The 20,370-nt window shown below is 33.4% G+C and overlaps 1 protein-coding gene across 1 annotated transcript in view; it reads right to left on the reverse strand.

The window, feature by feature from the left end:
- The window catches only part of LOC130440781 (opioid-binding protein/cell adhesion molecule-like), a 332,444-nt gene that overhangs the window by 14,595 nt on the left and 297,479 nt on the right, over positions 1 to 20,370 (reverse strand). The window contains exons 4-6 of the mRNA XM_056774107.1: positions 4,837 to 4,958; positions 3,037 to 3,187; positions 2,064 to 2,161 (exon numbers count right to left, since the gene is read on the reverse strand). Of these exons, the coding sequence (XP_056630085.1) occupies positions 2,064 to 2,161; positions 3,037 to 3,187; positions 4,837 to 4,958 (371 nt within the window). The remainder of the gene's footprint in view (positions 1 to 2,063; positions 2,162 to 3,036; positions 3,188 to 4,836; positions 4,959 to 20,370) is intronic.

The following is a 20,370-nucleotide window of genomic DNA, read 5'->3' on the forward strand; positions in this document are numbered from 1 at the left end:
TTCTTCTTATTTCCGTAGATCAACAATAAATTGCGAGGTGAACGTTTTTCTTTATCTGAGGGAGCGGTTAAAATCACATGCTTTGGATTCACCTCAATCGGAACGGAAGAAATGCAAAACTGAATTGATATTAATGGAGAAAAACAATAATGTAATATCCAAATACAAGCATTGTCACACTCTTCTGATCCGCATTTAAGAAAAAAATGTGGTGTGTATATAAATGTGGATTATACCTAAATACAAAGAATCGTTTATATTCGTTTGAATAACTGTATCGATAATTTTCACACAAATCTCCACACTATATAGTTGACGATGTATTGTTCTTATAAATAACTGAAACAAATATAATTTATTGCTGAATTAATCTACTTTTTCGACACATTCTAGTAGTTTAAATTAGAAATTACGTATTCTGGTTGTCACTTTTAATACGATCTCTTTTTATCTTGAGAATTTGATTGAACAGTACCCTCAAAAGTTTCGTGAATTTTTCTTTGATGTAAATTTATTTCATAATTATTTTTAATGCTTTCTCCTTTCTCTTAATCTCACATCTTTCTGAGTCCTTCATAACTTTATTTCTCATTTCCTAATTTAGAACTCTACATTATTATTCATCTACATAATGCCTTAAACGCTTTCAAAGATTTCATTAAACCGTAGCTTATTATAATGACCAAGAAGTTTGACAAGGGAAAAACGAAGGCTACTGCTTTCTTCAGTTTCCGATGAGCTATAAAGAAACTGGTGAATAAACTGTAACGTTTTTATTATTAATTTACTTTCTTTCTATTGGAGTTTTTTTATTATTAAATCTACCATCTTTTAATCCAACTCCTTGTTTTTCTCGTTCATTTGATTGTTCATCATTGTCATCTGATAGATATCTGATTGTATCTTCTTGTTCATCGTTTTCATCTTTTTGTCGATATCCGATTTTCGACGTCAGCGGTAATGTCGGTTATCAAAGATAAAATTTCGGCAGAAATCGTCCTTCATTGTAGAAATCTTGTCGTCAATATTGACAGAAATATCGTTTTTCAAACTCGAAAACTGTATCCAGATGAAGGAGTCGTCTTTCAATAGATAAGTTTCTGGATGAAATCCGTAACTTCCAAGTGTCACTTTGAATCTTTCTATACATTCACTCTTCTTACCGTACGTTTCCAGCTGACGATTCTCTAGTTCGGCTTTCAGTTCCGTCACTTTTAGATCACATAGTCTCTTAGCCATTGCTTATGTCACTAATTTATTTACAGTACCCCACACCTGACACCAAAATATAAAGTTCCTTATTTATATGATTTCTATTCGTGAGATGAATTAATAGAGACTGTCTTTTACGTTCTTAATTTATCTAAACACTAAACACTACACAAACTTATAATAATTTACTTATCACTATCACTTAAATAACTTTATTTATTCAAATTCTTCGATTGCTTTCTAATTTGTTCTGATCACTACAGTATGAACTGAACTAACTTCACTTACAAAAATCTTTTATAAACTTAAATAAGAATCTACAAAGTTCTAGAATAAAATAAAATAAACAAATAAATAAATGGACTTTCCTAGAAATTATTTGAAAGAAATATTACAAATAAACCGTCTTTTATGATTAAAAATGGAAAAAAACATCAAAGGCGCGTCCGCCATTTATCTTGTTCGCGATCTAAAACACACATGACGATTGAATAATTTGTTAATCCATTCAAAAGAGTAAGAACTGCCATTACTTGTTAATATTCTCTTAGTATTCCATAGATTATGCAATTCTTATAGATAAAAATATTTTATATATTATTTCATTTCAGCTTGTCTTGAGGATGGTGAAATCGAAATTCTACTATGATTCTTTTCCAAGTGATTACATTCAGTATTTATCAAATAGCAGAGAAAATTACTAGTAGAAAAAATTAGTCTCCAGTCAAGCAAATACTTCTTTTCTTAAAAATAAAAGATAATTTTTCTCAATAATTATATATAAAATTTCAATTAATTGTTGACGAATGATCCTCTTTTTACTGTTGGTAACGTTATTATATTAAACTTACCTCTGCTGGTGGATCAGCATGGACTACACAATCAAGTTTAGCTTCGCCTCCTTCTCCAGCATTTACCCAAGATTTTATGACGCTAACTTCTGGAGGATCTGCAATGAATATTGTAGATGATTATCGTGATATTGAGAAATCAAGCGAGAATACAATTTTAAATGATGTGATAATAGAAAAGTAACTATCAACTGATTTTTCAAACTTCTGTAGTCTTTTAGTCTTTATCAAAATATTTTGTTGAAGACTAAAAGAAGTCGAAACGTCAAATTTTATCTTCCAAAAATTATTTAAATAACTAATTTCAAATCAGAAGACACCTAAAATAGAGAACAATTTGAAGCTAAATATTGAGTTATTGGTTATGCTTATTAAAGAAACCGTGGTAAATGTTCATTGGTTAGATTATGAATAACATTACATTTTTATAGGTTAGTTTAGGTTATTATGAATGATGTTGAATATTGATTGATTATTTGATGACATTAAATTTTATAGGTTAGGTCGTTATAAGTGAAGTTGAATTTCATAGGTTAGGTGAGGTTAATTGCTGGCCGATGACGTTGAACTTCTTTTATAGAATTTGTTTTTTCACAATAGACATTTTTCTCAGTTCATAATTCATATTGTGTATCATGGTATACATGTCTCGCTAATGAATATCTATCAGGATGTAATCTGTTATCGCTCTTGTGAGAGGTTATCTGATTAGAGAGTGACACATATATTGTCCTTACTGAATAATATTAAATAATATAATTATTGAAGAGATTTTAGTGAATATTCTTGTGGATAGTCACTAATTGTAAATGCGACTTACGTATTTGTAATTTACAGAAATTGTTGTTGGTTTGCAGATAGTAAGTCGAAACCTAATAACTTGTAGCGAACTATATATTGCTATCATCACATATCTCCAGAAAGCGCCTTGAAAAAATTATGACACAAGGTGAAAAATGAAATATTTACTTACACAGTACATGAAGCTTAATTTCTCCAGTAACCGGTTGTCCAATGCCGTTGGATGCTGTACATTGATAGATTCCGGCATCTTGTCTCTGAACATCATTCAGGTTTAGTAAATAACCAGTTTCCACTTGGTGTCCAGAAGGCAACAAACCATCCTTTTTAAATGGGAAAAAAATTGCAAAATTAGTAAAAACACATGAACATTTAGTGTAGTTGGGTTATTCTATTCCTTATATCGATATAATTGGAAAAAAAAAACGTTCGAGTTCGAAATTTGAATGGATCCATGCATTGCAGAGAAAACCAATATATAAATAAAACAGTTTACGAATAATGGAAGAAGTTTGTAGGACCAAAAGAAGTTGGTTAAAGTTATTCATAGAATTATCTCAACAGTTAATTTAAAAATTGTTCTTATTGACATTTGCAAGTCATCATAACAACTCATTGAGTATCTGTGCCATCTGTATATTTCTTTTGTTATCTCAGAGGAAAAAAATTGAGTGTCTCGGTTGATTGAGATTACTATAAAAATGAAGTTATTTTAATATAGAAAGCAAATAATCTCGTTATCTTTAAAGCCGTAAATAAATTCAACAGCACAAAACAAGACACGCAGATTCGGTTTCATAATTTTGTGAAATAGTTTAATCTCTCTACTATGGTAAAAATTGGCTCATTTATTTCCATAAAAGCTGCCACAAATGAATAATATCATTTAACCAATTTAACAAGAAATCATAAAATGGAGAAAAAATAAGAAAATTACACCTATTCTTTTATCAGGTTTTTAACAGCGAGTATTTTTTTCTCTTTTACAGTGAAGGACTTGTCCTGTAATGCATAGAGAAATTGAATTTTGGACTTCTTTTGCTGGCAAAGCATCCCATTATTCACGGCGAGCAATTTGGGTCTGATTTAAATCACTAGAGGATGACTCTGATTTCCATTACCCCTTTTTCCAAGTATTCGGTAACAATTCTGACGAAGTTAGAGATCACAGCCTCTAAGAAAACTTTTTCAATATATTTTTGAACAGTAACAGCCCCATTATCAATGAAAATCAGTTAAGTATGAATTGATTCGACTGTAAACCATAGCTGCTCTCGTTTCGAAAGGCAAATAGCTTCTTTGATCGTTTCCAAAGTCGTCTGGATCGTTTGTATGGTCTATACCGAAGCGAGTCATCCTCATTGCTCTACAGTCCAATAAGAGTTTGGTCACCATATAGTTGCATTTTTCTGTGATGCCTTTTCTTTTCCTGTCGCGGGACACTTTTCAACAAGTCCACACTTCCTTAGTCCCTCGTACTGTGTCCATGTTAGGAGGTGAATTACGCGCCAATTGAAGTTTGTGTTCAGTTGTGACCCACTGGCAACCTTTCGTTACGTTAGATAAAGCAGCCTCAAGAGAGATAAGTCTTGTTTGACGTGATTTATTATTATTCATAAAAAAATATCACTGATAATCTGCTTTTTATATGGAAAGTATTCAGTGTATAATTTTTTCTGCAGTTGACAGCATTAGATTTCAATTACTAATGGAACCATCATCATTATATCTATTATTAATTGTCAAATATATTAGTGAGCTTCAATCTTTGCGTTTTTGAATTTTGAAGTATTTCTTGATACCCACTGCCTTTTGAGATTTCTCAGGAGGTAGTTTTGGGTTCTAGACAGATAAAAAACTTCAGCTCTATGAAATTTGAAATAAGAATTACTACATTTTCAAAATTTGAGATATTTGGAGATGATAGCTCTAGTTCAGTCCTCCCATATCTTTAAGAAATTTGAACAGTTACCTTTTTAGACCATTGTACTGTGGGTGTAGGATTTCCGTTCGCTTTGCATTCAAAAGAAACTGGACCTCCTTTCCTCGTAACAACTTGTCCACTTGGAGGAAGTATTTGAATACTGGGTGGCACTGTAAAAAAAGTGGAGATGAATATTTCGTTGTTAATAATCAGTCTACTGTTTTATCATTGATTACACTAATCAAAAATTTTTCATTGCTTATGTAAAAAATTAACTATTTAATTAATCAAGTGTAAGGCTTCGCATGAATTCCAGAATTTTCCGATTCGGCTCGATTTCGAGTCAGTGTGTCAAGACATTTTTGCAGTTTAGGTAGATCCGGACTGACCGCGCACTTTACAGTAGTGTAAAAGAAAACAAAAACCTATGTAAGTGCAGTAGGCTAGACAAAAATGAGATTGATGTTAAAGAATAAAATAGATGTGAAAATGAAAAGATAAAGCTGACTTTATTTTAACAGGTTGTTATTACATAATTGTATATTTTGATATTTGTGGGGATGATTATTGAAAAGATGTTTTTACCACATAAAGATATTTCACAGAATTGTTCTTGTTTAGACCCCAACTAGTTTAACTCTATCATGAAATTCAAAATATTTGCCACAGAACCTCTCACAATGTTTTGAAACTATGTAAAATTCGGCTATAGATAGTACTGCGGCAGTTATTCAGCAACTTCTTAGCGACAGAGTCCACTGAAAAAACTATGAAGATAGATACTGCTCTGAAAAAAATGTGCTTGTTTTTTGTGTTTCATTTGAACTTACCCAACCTGCACTATAATCAACTTGTATATTGCATGGAAATCTATTGTAGCCGAGTTTCATGTAAACGTGTTATTTTAGTCTTAATCTATCAGAAATCATCAGTGGTCATTAGTCTAAGACCTGTATCTAGTCTGCTTTTCTATTGATGATAAGAGAGAATCATTTTATGATTTGTACAGAAATTAAATAGAAGATGGAGTAGCTGAGTTGCTCATAAACACGTTAGTGCTAGTGGAGTAAAGTAGAAACTAACCACTTTCTGAAGATGCCAACCACAACTTCTAAGGATGACAACCACAGTTAGATACGAAAAGTTATTTTTGACCACAGCTGAATGGCCCAAAAAACATTGAACTAAAGGACGGCGGCCGCGCAAACCTCTTTCATGATACAGTTATTAGAAGATTTATCATTTTAATCTTGGTAATATATTTATTCGTTTATTTTCAATTCAGTATCAGTCAAAATGATATAAACATTTTGAATAATTGAGTTGTTAATCGAGTTATTAATCTTGGTTCAGATGAGGGCAACTATTTACAGTGTGTTGTTTTTTCTTTCATATTTTTGTTATTCGACATAATTTAAATTTGAATTCATGCAGGACGATGGGACTTATTCCAGATTTACATTACGTTACGCAATCAATTAAAAGAAAAAAGATGTCCACTGAAATTGTGAAAATCGAAAAATTGGAGTATCGAGCCATCATCAAGTACCTGTATTTAAAATGGTTAACAGGTAAGCAGATATACTTAAGTATATACGAAGATATACTTAATCTCCTTGGTGATCAATGTCCTTCGTATGCCACCGTGAAAAATTGGACTGCAAGCTTCAAAAGAGGTAGATGATGGCCGATTGGTAATGCCAGTTTCTGTGTCAGTTCCCGAAAATATCGATGCAGTTCATGACATGATTTTGAAGTACTAAAGATTTCATACGAATGAGTTCATCATGAAGTTTACGTCAATTGGGACATGAGAAAAATTGCTACAAAATGGATCCCCAAAAGTTTGAATGTTGACCAAAAGCGGGCAAGGATAGAAGCATCACGTTTGATCTGTACTCGATTTGAAAACGATGTAGACTTCTTAAACCGAATTATTACTATGGATGAGACTTGGGTACATTTCTACAATCCAGAAACAAAGCAACAATCGATGGAATGGCGTCACTCTGTTTCTCCAAGACCTTTGTGTCCAAAAATCTACTGGTAAAGTTCTTGTTACAGTTTCTTGGGATTGTTTTAGAGTAATGATGATTGATTTTTTGGATAAGGGTAGAACAATAACTGGAGATTACTGACCACTCTACGGGAGAAAATTGAAGAAAAAAGACGCAGAAAGCTATCCAAATATATTTTGTTCTTGCAGGACAACGTCCCTACACACAAATCTCATGTTGTCATGCAAAAATTCGTAATTTAGGGTTTGAATTACTAGAACATCCTCTTATTCATCAGATTTGGCTCCGTCCGACTATCATCTCTTTCCTCAACTGGAACAAAGTTTAAAAGGTCGTAATTTTTTTTTCAATGATGAGGTAATAAAAGCTGTGGAGGTTTGGTTTGCAGAGCAAGAAGCAGCATTTTTTTAAAGGTCTAGAGACGTTGCAGGTTCACTATAATAAACGTATCCAATTAAGAGGAGAATATTTTGAGTAATAAAATGAACATGAATATGTTTGGAGTCTATATTTATTAAATAGAAAATCTCATATCAATTGCAACACATTGTATATATGGTTGTCCTGACTACATTACCTAACGTTTTATGGAATTTTGCGTTTCGTTCTATTTCAAAAATATGTACCACTCAAAGGAAATGCTCGAAATATCTCAAACAAAAAAGTAAATACGAACCTTCCAACCAATTTCAAAGTATTCCAATAAAATGTTTTCACGTTCTATTCAGTCTTTATAAGGAAAGTATCTTACTCAAATGTTTCAGAATCGAAATAACCGAACAAATATAAATAAAGAATTCCTTTGCAGGTTACAATCTTACACAGAAAAGAAAATTTTTTGAATCAATTGTGGATCGGCTTTGAGGTACAAAGAATATGAATACGAAATGTACAGATATTATGTATATACATTTAATATTATTTGTAATTGACTTTTAATGAAATTAACTACTGAATAAGCAGGATTTAAAATTAATTTATCAATCACAAACTCAAAAAATACTGAACCGATTTGTAAGTTTTCCCACTAATGGAAAGCCAAATTAATTAACGAGAGAGATATATTGGGGAAAAAATTGCTTATTCAAGTTGTTATGTATCATGGACATATTCAATGAAATCGATTTGATTCTATATTTCATGATAAAACTAATCAATAGAAGTAACTGATAATGATCTGGTTCAATCATTTCGTTTTTTCAGTGGATCCAACAATGTTGTGGCAGTGATCACCTTTTAAAGTTTCTTAAAAGTTTCTTAAAAATTCAAAAAACACCTTGAAGTTTAGAAATAAGTGGAGCAATTGGATCTTCAATGTATACAAAAACACCTCACATAGAAAAACTGGAAGAATTAAAAAAAAATAAATAAAATCAATTTCATTTTGAGTGGATAGAAAAAAGTTACATAATTAAAAAGATTAGAACCTAACCTAACCTAATACAAACATTTTTTTTTATTAATTTTTTCAACTGTGAAACAAATTAAACTTCTATTGTCAAAGTAGTTTACGATAGTAGACTTGTAATGAAGAAGTATGTGCTTTATTCAACGGCACACAGTTTCAAAGTCATTCAATTGCTAAAAGACATTGAAAATATTTGTTGTAAACGTGAATCATGAGAGATGCTCTAAAATCTGGAAACCCAGACATAATCGACGATACAAAACTAGAAATTTTGTTGTCATTACAAGACAACCTTCTTGCAGCTATAACAAAAATTGCCTTACAACCAAATGTTGATAATCCTTTGCAATCAAGTTTTTTGAGACCATGAAATCATGCCCAACAGCTGCACTAGCAGTGATTCTAAATCTCTCACCTATTCACATAGTATTGGCAAGCGTGACAGAAAAGACATCGCTTAGAATGTTCAGAGACGAAATCACCAAAGAAAAACCGTCCCTAAATAATGACCAAACTTGGGAAATGCCTCAGGATAATGCATCCCGAAGTGAATGTGATCATATCACCATAAATGAAATGAGAAAAATTCCATTGATTGGTAAACGGACGGATCTAAATCCGCAGACAGAACTGGAATAGTGTACGGGCCCAGAATAAAACATTCTGAAAGCCCGGGCAATACACAAGCATTTTTCAAGCAGACATTCATGTAATTAACAAATGTATCCAGTTCAATCTAGAAAGGAACTATCAAAAACAAGATATCACAGCTTTAATCTCCAATATCATAGAATCCAAACTCGTTTGGGATTACCTAGAATAACTAAACGAGTTAGGCAAGAAAAATGAAGTCACGAAGTGGAAAGAAATGAAACTCACTAAAAAAGGTACATAAGAGCAAAACCATTTATTGTGACAACCTACTCGGGCAGGTAAAGGCTCTCATGGGAAGTTATAATCAGAGAAGATTTGCTGAATGTTTTAGCCTGAGTAAGAACAATTACAAATAGTAACAGGAGTCTTATCAGGGGACTATCGCCTCAACAAATACCTGAAGTCGCTAGACGTGTAGGTTTTGTTGCACAGAGGGTGGAAGCTCTGTCCACTTTCTCTTGAAGTGTGAGAAATTATACCTGGCGTATGGAATAGAAAATGAAATCTCTGGCAGCTACATACATCCCACATTCTTGAAACTTCTTCAGAGGAGTGATATTAATAATGCATAAAAAGTTTCAAGAGCATCTTTTCACAGAGAGGTCAAAAAGCTGGGTTATAAAACTTTTTATTCGTTTTCTAAATCAGTATTTTATAGGCGAAAGTGAAGCTCAATACTAACAAAAATTAGAAGAAAGATAGATGTGGACAAAAGGACACAAATTAAGGTCTAAAGAACTAAAGAAGTATTTCAGAATAATAGTTTTGAAAATAAAGTCAATCTTCCGGCTCTTAATATGATTTGGAAATCCATATCAGATAGTGGAGTGAAAAACTTACACTCAGTACATCCAATAATTGAACATATGCGTTCAAATAGTATTTGTGTTTTCCAACAAGATAGTGCACTCACACAACAAATAAAAAAACCAGATCAAATCTCGCAGGAATCGTTCTAAAAATGAGAGTCCATTTCCAAGAAATTTGGAATAGTTTATAATCACGTGACTGCCAAATTTTATTTGATAGTATATACAATATGGTCCATATGTATGGAATGAATTCAATTTTAACGTTATTATGAATTATGTGAAAAAACCCTGAAACAGGTCGATTTTATTCTTAAATTGACAATTTACAGTATGAAAATATTACCCCCTTCAAGTACCTCGGTTGTGAGATTGTGTGGTCCTTGATGGAGAGGGATTTTAGTCCTTGGTTCAGCAATTAGAAGTTTTTTTTTTCAAATTTGGTGCAATCATTACTGAGAAAATCAATTTCTAAGATGTAAACTTTTGATAATGTCTGTATTAGAAAACTTTACGTGAAATAAAGATAATAACATCATGTAATATCAAGAATGTATGTACTTTACAATCGAAATGACCACCATTCATTCAGATAATAACCGAGACGATTTTGGAATTCTCGTACATTTTGTATGACGTCAGGAGTTATTTTGTTAATTTCTTCCGTCACTATAACTTTTGAATCAGCAATATTATCTGGTCTATTAAAGTATACTTCAGATTTGAAATAATCCCAAAAGAAGTAATCGAAAGTAGTCAAATCGGAGCATCTAGCCGGACATCCGATCGTTCCACCCCTTCTAACCCACCTATTGGGTTGGAGCTCCGTCTTGTTGATAGTAAATAGATCGATCTCTCTTATCTTGGAGATTAACATTTTGTAATGTGGACCTCACCATTAACTGTATCCCAAGCGTTCACTTTTTTAGATATTGAGAATGAACCTCACACATCCTGTGAGGATTTCCTCTGTTCCAATATCTAGAGTTCTGTTTGTTAACCGTTCTATTAAAATGAAACGTCGCTTTACCAGAAAAAAACTATTTTATTTATGAACTGCAAATCTGCATTCGTTTTGTCAATCATCTTTGTTTAACTCCTGAACCAACAGAACTTTGTAAGGGTGGTTTTTTTATGCAAATCTCTCAAAATAGATAATTTACTTACATCATTATCGGCGGCAAGTTGTCGAGATGTCTTATGCGGATTTTCCTCAATCTCTAGAAGTACATCTAACTTTTTTCATCAGTAAATTGAACCTTTCTATCTGGTTTTTCAATATTTTTCACACGTACAGTTTCACGAAAGTTTTTTTTCAATTTTACTAACTGTAAACTGCGACCAGGGTATTTAGCATTAAAAATTCCACCAACCTCCTTTTGAGTTCTTGTTTTATCACCACAACCAATCATAATTAGAATGTCTATTTTTTAGTCTTGGACATATGAGCTATAATCAAATTTAATATGCACATAAATATTATACGTCTTTTAGTAACTTTAAATACCCAAACGACAGCAAACTGCTAGATTCATATCAATTATTTATTTAGCTCTTCGACTAATATTTTAGTATCTTCAAAGAAAGTATTTGGATTCCAATTTTCAAAAAAGGCGAAGAAAATGATCCACAAAATTATCGAGATATTAACTAGATGAGTGTAGTACAAAAACTTTTCACTAAATTTTTAGCGGAAGAACTGATGTCATCTGGTATCTCTGAGGAGCAGCAGGGATTCAGAAAAAACAAGTCTCCGATAGATGCTATTTTTATGATCCGCCAAATTACGAAAAAAAACTATAGAGTTCAATAATATGTGCTTCATCGATCTCAACCAAGCATTTGATAGGGTACGATTGTGGGATGTAATAACTCTACTGAAGAGAAGGGAGATTCACCTCAATATAATAAAAGTAATCGAAGACCTGAACACCGGTAATTACATATATATCAGAATGAAAAATAAACTGAGCAGTAGAATATCTGTGACGGTCGGTATCGGACAAGGAGACAGCCTCAGCCCGATCTTGTTCAGCATTATAATGTATGAGATTATGAACGAGGTACAGCAAGCTGGAAGAGGATATCGGATGGGAAACAAAGAAATAAAAATAGTCTGTTATGCTGAAGACGTAGTGATCAATTCAGACAACGAGGATAACTTACAAAGGCTACTATTTAGGTTTGAACAAATAGCGAAAGGCTTTTAACATCCAAATATCCTTGAAAAAAAGCAAATCTTTCACAGTATCTAGAGAACCGAGAAGATGTAAACTCGCAATATACGATCAGGGTATAGAAAAAATGATTTCATTCAAATATCTAGGAGCGAACATAACAAGTGATAGAAATCTGAAGAAAGAAGTGAAAGCTCAAACAACAAAGGCGTCATTAATATCAGGGTACCTAAGAGATGTAATATGACTACCAGAAGCAAAGTCAGAATATACAAGACCTGTGTGAGATCATTAATGACATACGCGATGGACACCAGAGCAGAGAACACCATGACTAAGCGGCTTTTAAGAAGTACTGAAATGCGAACGTGACATCCAGGATGTAGAAAGATGGGCGAGGAATCCGCGAAGGGAATGGAGAGACCACATGGACAAAATGTTCGATGACAGGTTGACAAAGATTGCAAATGAAGAAAAATTGAATGATGACCACCAGCAACATGGTATGATAGCTGGTCTTCATCATCCCAGCTGTAGCTAGGCAACCATTGAAGATTTTTTTCCTGATGTTTACCAGAACTTATACAAAAATACAGAGGGTACTGGAGGAGGATATTTTATACTGTAAATTGTCAATTTAAGAGTAAAAATCGACCTGTTTCAGGTTTTTTTTTACATAGAACATAATAACGCTGAAATTCAATTTATTCCATACGTATGGACCGCATTTTATAAACATAACTCATTAGATTTTTTTTCCTTATTACAAAAACAGTACATTATATATTAAAATTCAGTGAATGTGATTAAAAATAAATGATAGATTTTAATTAATTTCAGTCAATACTAAATTTCTTTGAAACCGTAAGTTTCAAACCCAACTTTACTGGGATAGGACTCTATTTACATTTCAATTGTCACATTTGTCTAACTACGATGACAAGTTATAAGCGAAAAAAGAAAAAAATATGATAATTCTAGCCATACGAAATACACATAATGCTTAAAAAACGTATAATAATAGAATAATAAACTTCAAATGAATTTTTTATACATGCTATTTTATAAGAGTAAATATACGTCCGTTTTTGTTCTCTACCAAACGACAAGTGACTATTAAGACGGACTTGTTTTTAAAATTGAACATCGAGGAATCCCTTTGAGAGAAGAGCTCCGCTGCGTAGTAGCTCTGCTGATGCCGTTTTCGCTGAATTCTCATTCTAACCATCATATGAATATTTATACGGCCTTTTGCTTGATTGCAAGTTTAAAATGCAAAATAGGCAATTTGCATTCATTACAGCCCAAGTTTTCGCCTGACGTTTCAGTTGTGGTGGAAAACCACAGAGGCGTTACTTCAAGGTTAGAAACTTTTCAACGAAATCACGGACCCATTTAATATAACTTTGATGCACTAATCTTACGAATTGGAATAATTATTGAATTTAATTAAGGAATATTGAACATAATTGCAGATAATACGTACCAAGGAATAGAGCTAATTTAACTAATTAACCCTCCTTTAATAAAACGTGATTACGTGTTCGAAATCAATACAATGTATTAATTAGGAATACAGGGCGTGCTTTTGAAATATTCTTCAAAAACAATATATTCACTTGGAAGTTTAAAATTTATAAAATTTCCCTTATACGAGGGCTGTTTTTTTTTCAACCTCCGATAGCTCCGTGCAGACGCTCCGCGAGCAGAAGAAAGGTGGCATGTGCTGTAGGCGACTGCGAAGCTCTCGCACTATACACTCCTTCATTGTTTATATTCAGGCGTCAGTCGGCGTTGTGCTCAGCCACAAACATTTCCACCGTTATTGATGTTCCCTCCAAGTGTGGTTCGTTTTCTAAAGATAGAGCTGCAGAAATCAATCGGAGAATGAGTGGTGTATATGGGGAAAACTTCATGAGTGATGGTGTTGTGTGTGAATAGTGGCGAAATTTTAAAGTTGGCCGTGATGATGTGCATGATGAAGGGGGTCAAGGACAGAAATCTGTCGTTACCGATGACGTGATTCAACTAGTCGACAGATTGGTACAAGAAAACCGTAGATTCACCATTACCACTTTGTCTACGGAATTTCCAGAAGTTTTATGGTCCGTTTTGTACTTCACTTACATAAAAAAACGGTTGTCGTGTCAAAGCTCTTATCATATAGTAGGACTAGCTTTTGTATTTCATCGTCAAAGAAGATTAGTTTAACATTGCATTACAATAGTTTCAACTCCGCTAAAGAAGAAATATTAGAAATAATACAGGGGCTAGAAACTAGGGGGTGAAAAGGAAGGAGAGTTATGGCTTAGGAAAACAAATAATGAAATACGGAATCATGAATCGTTTGGTCTTTTTCGATCTACTATCCAGTGAAGTCTTTAGAACCGAGAAAACGTCTTACAGCAGGTAGTTAGCAAACTGTTGGATTTCCAATAGGTGGCTTTTCGAAATCACGATAACAGATATAAACTCGATTGGATAGTTTCATAATGGTGTAGCACAAAAAGTTTCAACTTTAAATATGTTGGGGTTAACAAATAAAGTTATATTCACTATTTTTTTGTTATAAGAGTGTTTTATGGAATGTTAGGCATACCCATTTTCATCTTTTCGGAATTTTTGATTGTAGTGTGCATTCTAACTAATATGAGTAGAGTTTGAGGCTAGTCAATGTTCATAAATTTTAAATAGAAGAAAATAGAACAAATTTTTTTACCAATATGTTTTTCGGGTTGCTGAACATGAACCTAGTGCCAACAAAAAGTGTATTCGGAACTTGGTTAAAAAATACAAAAGCATGAAAATTCTGGCATTTTTTCGATTTATACTTCTCCGTTAAAACAAGTTGGTTAGTGATATTTTAGCTCCAACTTCGAAATATTTAACCTATCTAGAATTGCTTTTCTTTTAACAAGTTTTTGGGATGTTCCAACATCCAATGACAGATCGCTAAAAAGTTTTGTTTCTCGCTCAAAGAATATTTATAGCCATAGACTTAGGTCTCAATCTCACCATTCACTCCGAGACACCCACCACTTGTGTACTGTAGCTGGAAACACTTCTAAGTAGTTCCGTTAGTGATCAATTGTCAGCAAACGCAACATTTATCTTAAGGAAAGCTGTTTTATGTCTAAGTGATGATTCAAAATAGATGATATCTTAGATGCCTTTTACAACATTTCGTAATAAACTTTGATTCAGTACCGTAACGTGAATTTTTTCAATAATTTCGGTTCCAGAGAACTAAATTAGGTTCCCAGAATTTGTGCTGGAATGATCTCAACGAAATTCAGTGAATCAATTTTTACAATGTGAATTAACAGCTTAAATATCCTATAGTATTTATTAGTCTCAGCTTGAATATGAGAAATAGTTTTTCTCCTCAGTTATTCATTTTTTCCTATCAAAAAGAGATTGTCAATCACAAACTTAATGACGAATCTAGTTAACATTTTTCTCTCACAATCAAAATTCCTAGTTGATCATTACTCTCATATCTGACATAATTTTTAGTATTCTGCAAGCTGGAATTATTCTGATTTAAATTCAAATGTTCGATTTTTTATTAATACTTACCGAATGGACTGTCAATTTATCGATTAGTTTGTCTGTCTGATGACAGTATTCAAATTAAAAAGATTAATTGGATTTCGTTCTCCTCGTGATACTTTCGGCTACAAATTTCGATGAAGGTAATAAAGCTTTTGCGGGTAGCACATGTTTCCATTAATGCATAAAAATGTTTTCGAAAACGGGATATAATTACACTCCATCTATCGAATCTTGTCATAAATATATGATTTAGTATTAGCTGGAAACACCCTCTTCGTTGGGTTATTGTTCAATAGCACATTTATTCAGAGTTATATATATTAGGAATATTAGTTCATTTGAAAGTTCATGAATTTCTCTGGGAATTCAAAAACTCTATTGAATCCTCGTTCTTAGATTGACGCAATTGCTCCAAGTGATGTTATATCCAAAAAGAGCGTCTAGTTATTTAGCAGAATATAACATATAGAAAAAATATAACATACAAGATTCCATTAACGAGTTTTCTCTTCTCTTGTAGTGAGAATATCTATTAAAGTATCCTTTGGATCCCATTATGCAGAAACCAGTCATGTTTTCATAAAGGAATGAATGTAAATTTACACACATTGATTAATTTGGTCGGCGTATTGAGATTCTTTGATTATTTCACATTTTTCTGTTATATAGTTGTTTTGCAATTTTAAACTCCATCAATAAAAATTTGATTTTGTTTTACATTTCCCTGCATTGCTTCGCTAGAAGTAGCTTTACTGCATTGTTATCTATCAGGGTCTGATTTTTGAGCTACTGTTTTTCACTCGTTTCGCGAATTCAATCGTGGTCACATTTCGCTACAGTAAGAATTATGTGAAGTCGTTCCAAATCATCTGTTTTTCCAGTGGAATTGCAAGATTCTCATGTGACATACCATGAGATGGAGGCATATTTGGGCATTAGTTCCAAATGCATACATTCAATATTGCATGAGCTTTTGCTTGTCAACAAGATCGTTCGTTTGAAACCGCATAATTTTCAATCGCTCAAAATAAAGCTCGTATCCTTCGCTTCAAAGAAATTCTGAAAATTTGATGATTTCTGTTTATGTCCGCAGATCAAAAATCTAAAGATTATGGTGATAGCGAACAACTTGAATGCAAGGAGATTACCCTGGTTATTACCACCAGTAAGGTTTCATAATTAACAGAATGAATGCGAGGTCTGGCTACAACAAAGGGTTTTATTATAACAATTATTCTACATTCGAATGCCCCCCTTCAATATACTCCTCTCCCCTCGCCACACACCTTTCCATACGTTTTTCCATTGAATCGAAGCAGTGCTGGAAGTCTCCTTTGGTGAGTGCCTTTAGGAGCTCTGCCGTTTTTTGTTTTACCGCTTCCATCGACTCAAATCGGGTCCCTTCCAAAGCAGATTTCATCTTCAGAACCACGGAAACAAAAATGTCGCATGGTGTTAAATCTGGTGAGTACGGCGGGTGTTCGAGCACTGGAGTGCCCAAATTCTTCTCCACATATTCTTCGTTATGGACAGGTGCGTTGTCCTGGTGCAAAATCGGGCCGTTTCTTAAGAAATCGTTCTCGCGCAGTGCTGCCATAACTGATAAATAGTAAGTAGTAATAGTAAGTAAATAGACAGTCTGACCCTCTGGAACCCATACAGTCAATACGATGCACAATATTGCCTTGCCCTCACTGAAGCGCTTACACCACTCAAAAACACGCGCACGAGATAGAGGATTGTCCCCATAGGACTCTTGCAACAATTTATAGCACTAAGTCGGAGTTTTTTTCAATTTAACGAGAAATGAGATTGATATGTTGATCCTATTTTTCGTCACACACGGTTTTCGGCACGAGAAAAAAAAACACGTTCGTTTCAAACCGCTACTATACAAATACTATAACAGGGACGGAATGTGTTTTGGGACGTGCATAGACAAGATATCTAGGTACCCAACGCACTACTCGTTCTTTACCCCACCCATCTAGGGCGCCCTTTAGGTGCGCAGTCTCGTTATTTAATAGCCAGACCTCGTATACTACATAACATGGAATGAAATTTATTTTAACACATTTTATAGTTCAAGCATAATTTTTTATGTTAATCTAATTTTTATTCATCAACCAAATTGTACATACACTGCTGAACATAGGGCCGTCTCATATCTTTCCATTTTTCTAGATCTTATGTCACCTTAAGCTAGTTACTTCAATCATCTGCTCTTGCAAAAATCTTTCTCCTCATTCGAGTTTCAATTATATCTACATTTTTTCCATTCTAGTTTCAGACAAGCATTTTTCCAAATTTATAAGACCTTTTATGTCGGTACTGAAATAAATATATAATATTCAGAAAAATACTGACAACATCTTCATCGAGACCTATTTCTTAAATTCGCCTCATACGGATACGTAGTAAATGATTAATTAATGTTGTTTACGCTTTTTTTATTCGGTTCTATATTGCTTTTTACTTCCAGTCTGCTGATATTTTTGATGCATGGGTGAGTTTCATTCCCTTGCTAATAAAATAGTGCCCAATTAAACAAGAAATGTAGACGACGAAGGTATTTTAGATTAACCCAGGATGAGCTTTAATAAGCCTAAATGGTGAGCGAGTAGTCGTTAGTTATTTACGTGGTTTTTAGGGAATGCAAATTAAATGCAATAAAATTTGAGAAGAGTATGATAAGCCACCCCACGACGATCATCATGAAACTCTATACATATACTATTGATGATAGGAGAAATCGATTTATCGTATCTATTTTATGCGGAAACATTTACTTCCGGAGATACCGGAAGTGGCCATTATCTCAAGAAGGTTAACAGATATTGAACCATGGATAACTTTGTTTCATAGATCTCATCAAGATCTATCTATGTGGGAAAAGTCATGATGATTGCACAGAAGAGTTTCTGAGGAAAAAGTATGCAAATGCATCTTTTTTATCGATAATCAATTAAATTCAATCAGTAGATGGAAGCAGTGCACTGCTACACTTAATCTATTGCAGAGTATTCAACTTCAACTCATTTGCAATTCTAACCTATTCTAACCTACTTCTGGCTAAAATTTGAGAAATGAGTAGAAATATGGAGAAAATTATAGGAATTGCTGAAATTTTGTCTGCGACAAATTGTTCTTTGTTCACAAACCGAGAACAAGAAAGAATGCCTAATTGGAAGCTGCAGTTATTTAGATGTAGAGGTACGGACTTTCAATAGACAAGGTAGAAAATGAATATTTTTTAATAGACAGAGAAAGCAGTAGGGTCTCAAATACAATAAATACTGAAATTGATTCAATTATCTTGACTCAATCATTACTGCAAGAAATGGATTGAATCCAGTTAGTTTGTTTGCTGGCAATCGTTGGTGTTTTTCAATGATCGAATTACTGAAATTACTCTTTTGTGAAAAGAAAATATAAACTATAATTATATTAAACAAAAATTAGACATATTATGCGTCCGATATTTGCATTATCACTCAAAATAAAGAAAATTTTAATTACTTTTGAAAGAAAAATTTTATGCACAATACGAAAAAGGTCCAAGAAGTACCTGGACTGATCTAGAGATGGCGGTAGTTGCTTGAAGAGTATGTATTGGAAAGTATAAAATCTATACAGGGTGGAAGATGCCACGTTGTTTAGTATTTGTTTGGGAGCCATGAATAGTGAAAGGGAATTAGTAACATGGAAAAAATTGGTCATGTGTCGTACTATACTTTTATTTGAGATGCATTAGTTGAAACCATATAGAAGCTGAACTGGATTCTACTCTGTATAAGATTGCTCCTTCGTTATCATGGTAAAATATTGAGTTTAAACGAGATCGTACGACCCGGAAAGACTAGCTTCGCAGTGGTCGACCGAATGAGCGGCACTGGACATGAGATAGCTGTGCACAAGATAGATGCTACGTTTTATCACAATGGAACAACAACAGCGACGTGAAGATGTTTCCATCGAGCGTTTGGCAACGTTTCCCAGAAATGAAGCAGAAAGTTTTGCATCATTCCATAATCATGGATGAAACGTTGGGTTATCACTTCATACACGAAATAAAAAAAATAATCAAAACAGTAAACTGAAAAGGAAGAACTGGTTCCAAAGAAGGCAAAGCTCGTTCCACCTTCAGGCAAGGTCATGGTGTCGTTTTTTTGCGACGCGCGTGGGATAATTTTCATTGACTATCTTGAAAATGATTCTGTGAACGGCGAGTATTATGTGAATTTGTTACAACATTTGAGCAAATTAATGAATGAAATGTTACCTCATGCTCCCTATTCACCAGATTCAGCCGACTCGGATTATTTTCTGTTTTCAGGCTTTGAAAAAATGAAAAATTATAAAAAGGGTATCGATCTTATTGCATATCGCTGGGAAAGTATATGGAGTTAAATTAATATATTTTTTCCAAAATTTTCGTTTTCTTTGTTGGGCTAGATACGTCTAGGACTATCCTCATATATGAACTGATAAGGGTGTGAGACACGCGAAGACTTGGAAGTAATGAAAAGTTAGGTGAGCGATAGAAAGAAAAACCATAGTAAATGCTATAACTACCGATAGAAAAGCTTGAACATCTGAATGAAATGAAACGAATGAATGAAGAAAGAACAACAAAGAAGGTCTATAGAGGAACAGTAGAAGGAAAACTAGGGATAGGACGCCCCAGAAAAAGGTGCTTACATGATGTAGTATTAAAAATTGTCAAAACAAAGGGCACAGTGGGCTTATGTGAGGCCAAGGTCTTCAATAGTCTGTGAAGTGGTGGACTTTGAAACAAATTCAAGCAAATTACAAAGTACAAAACTGTTATTAACAAAAGTATTTGTGATATAAACCTTGATGTACCTTATAAAAAATTTCACCAATTTGAAGCTTGAAGCTGAAGACATTCTTCTCTGATTCGATCTTTATAGTTTATAACCTCAGTTTCAATAGATCCC

The sequence above is a fragment of the Diorhabda sublineata genome, chromosome 2, assembly GCF_026230105.1.
Source record: "Diorhabda sublineata isolate icDioSubl1.1 chromosome 2, icDioSubl1.1, whole genome shotgun sequence".
NCBI lineage: Eukaryota > Metazoa > Arthropoda > Insecta > Coleoptera > Chrysomelidae > Diorhabda > Diorhabda sublineata.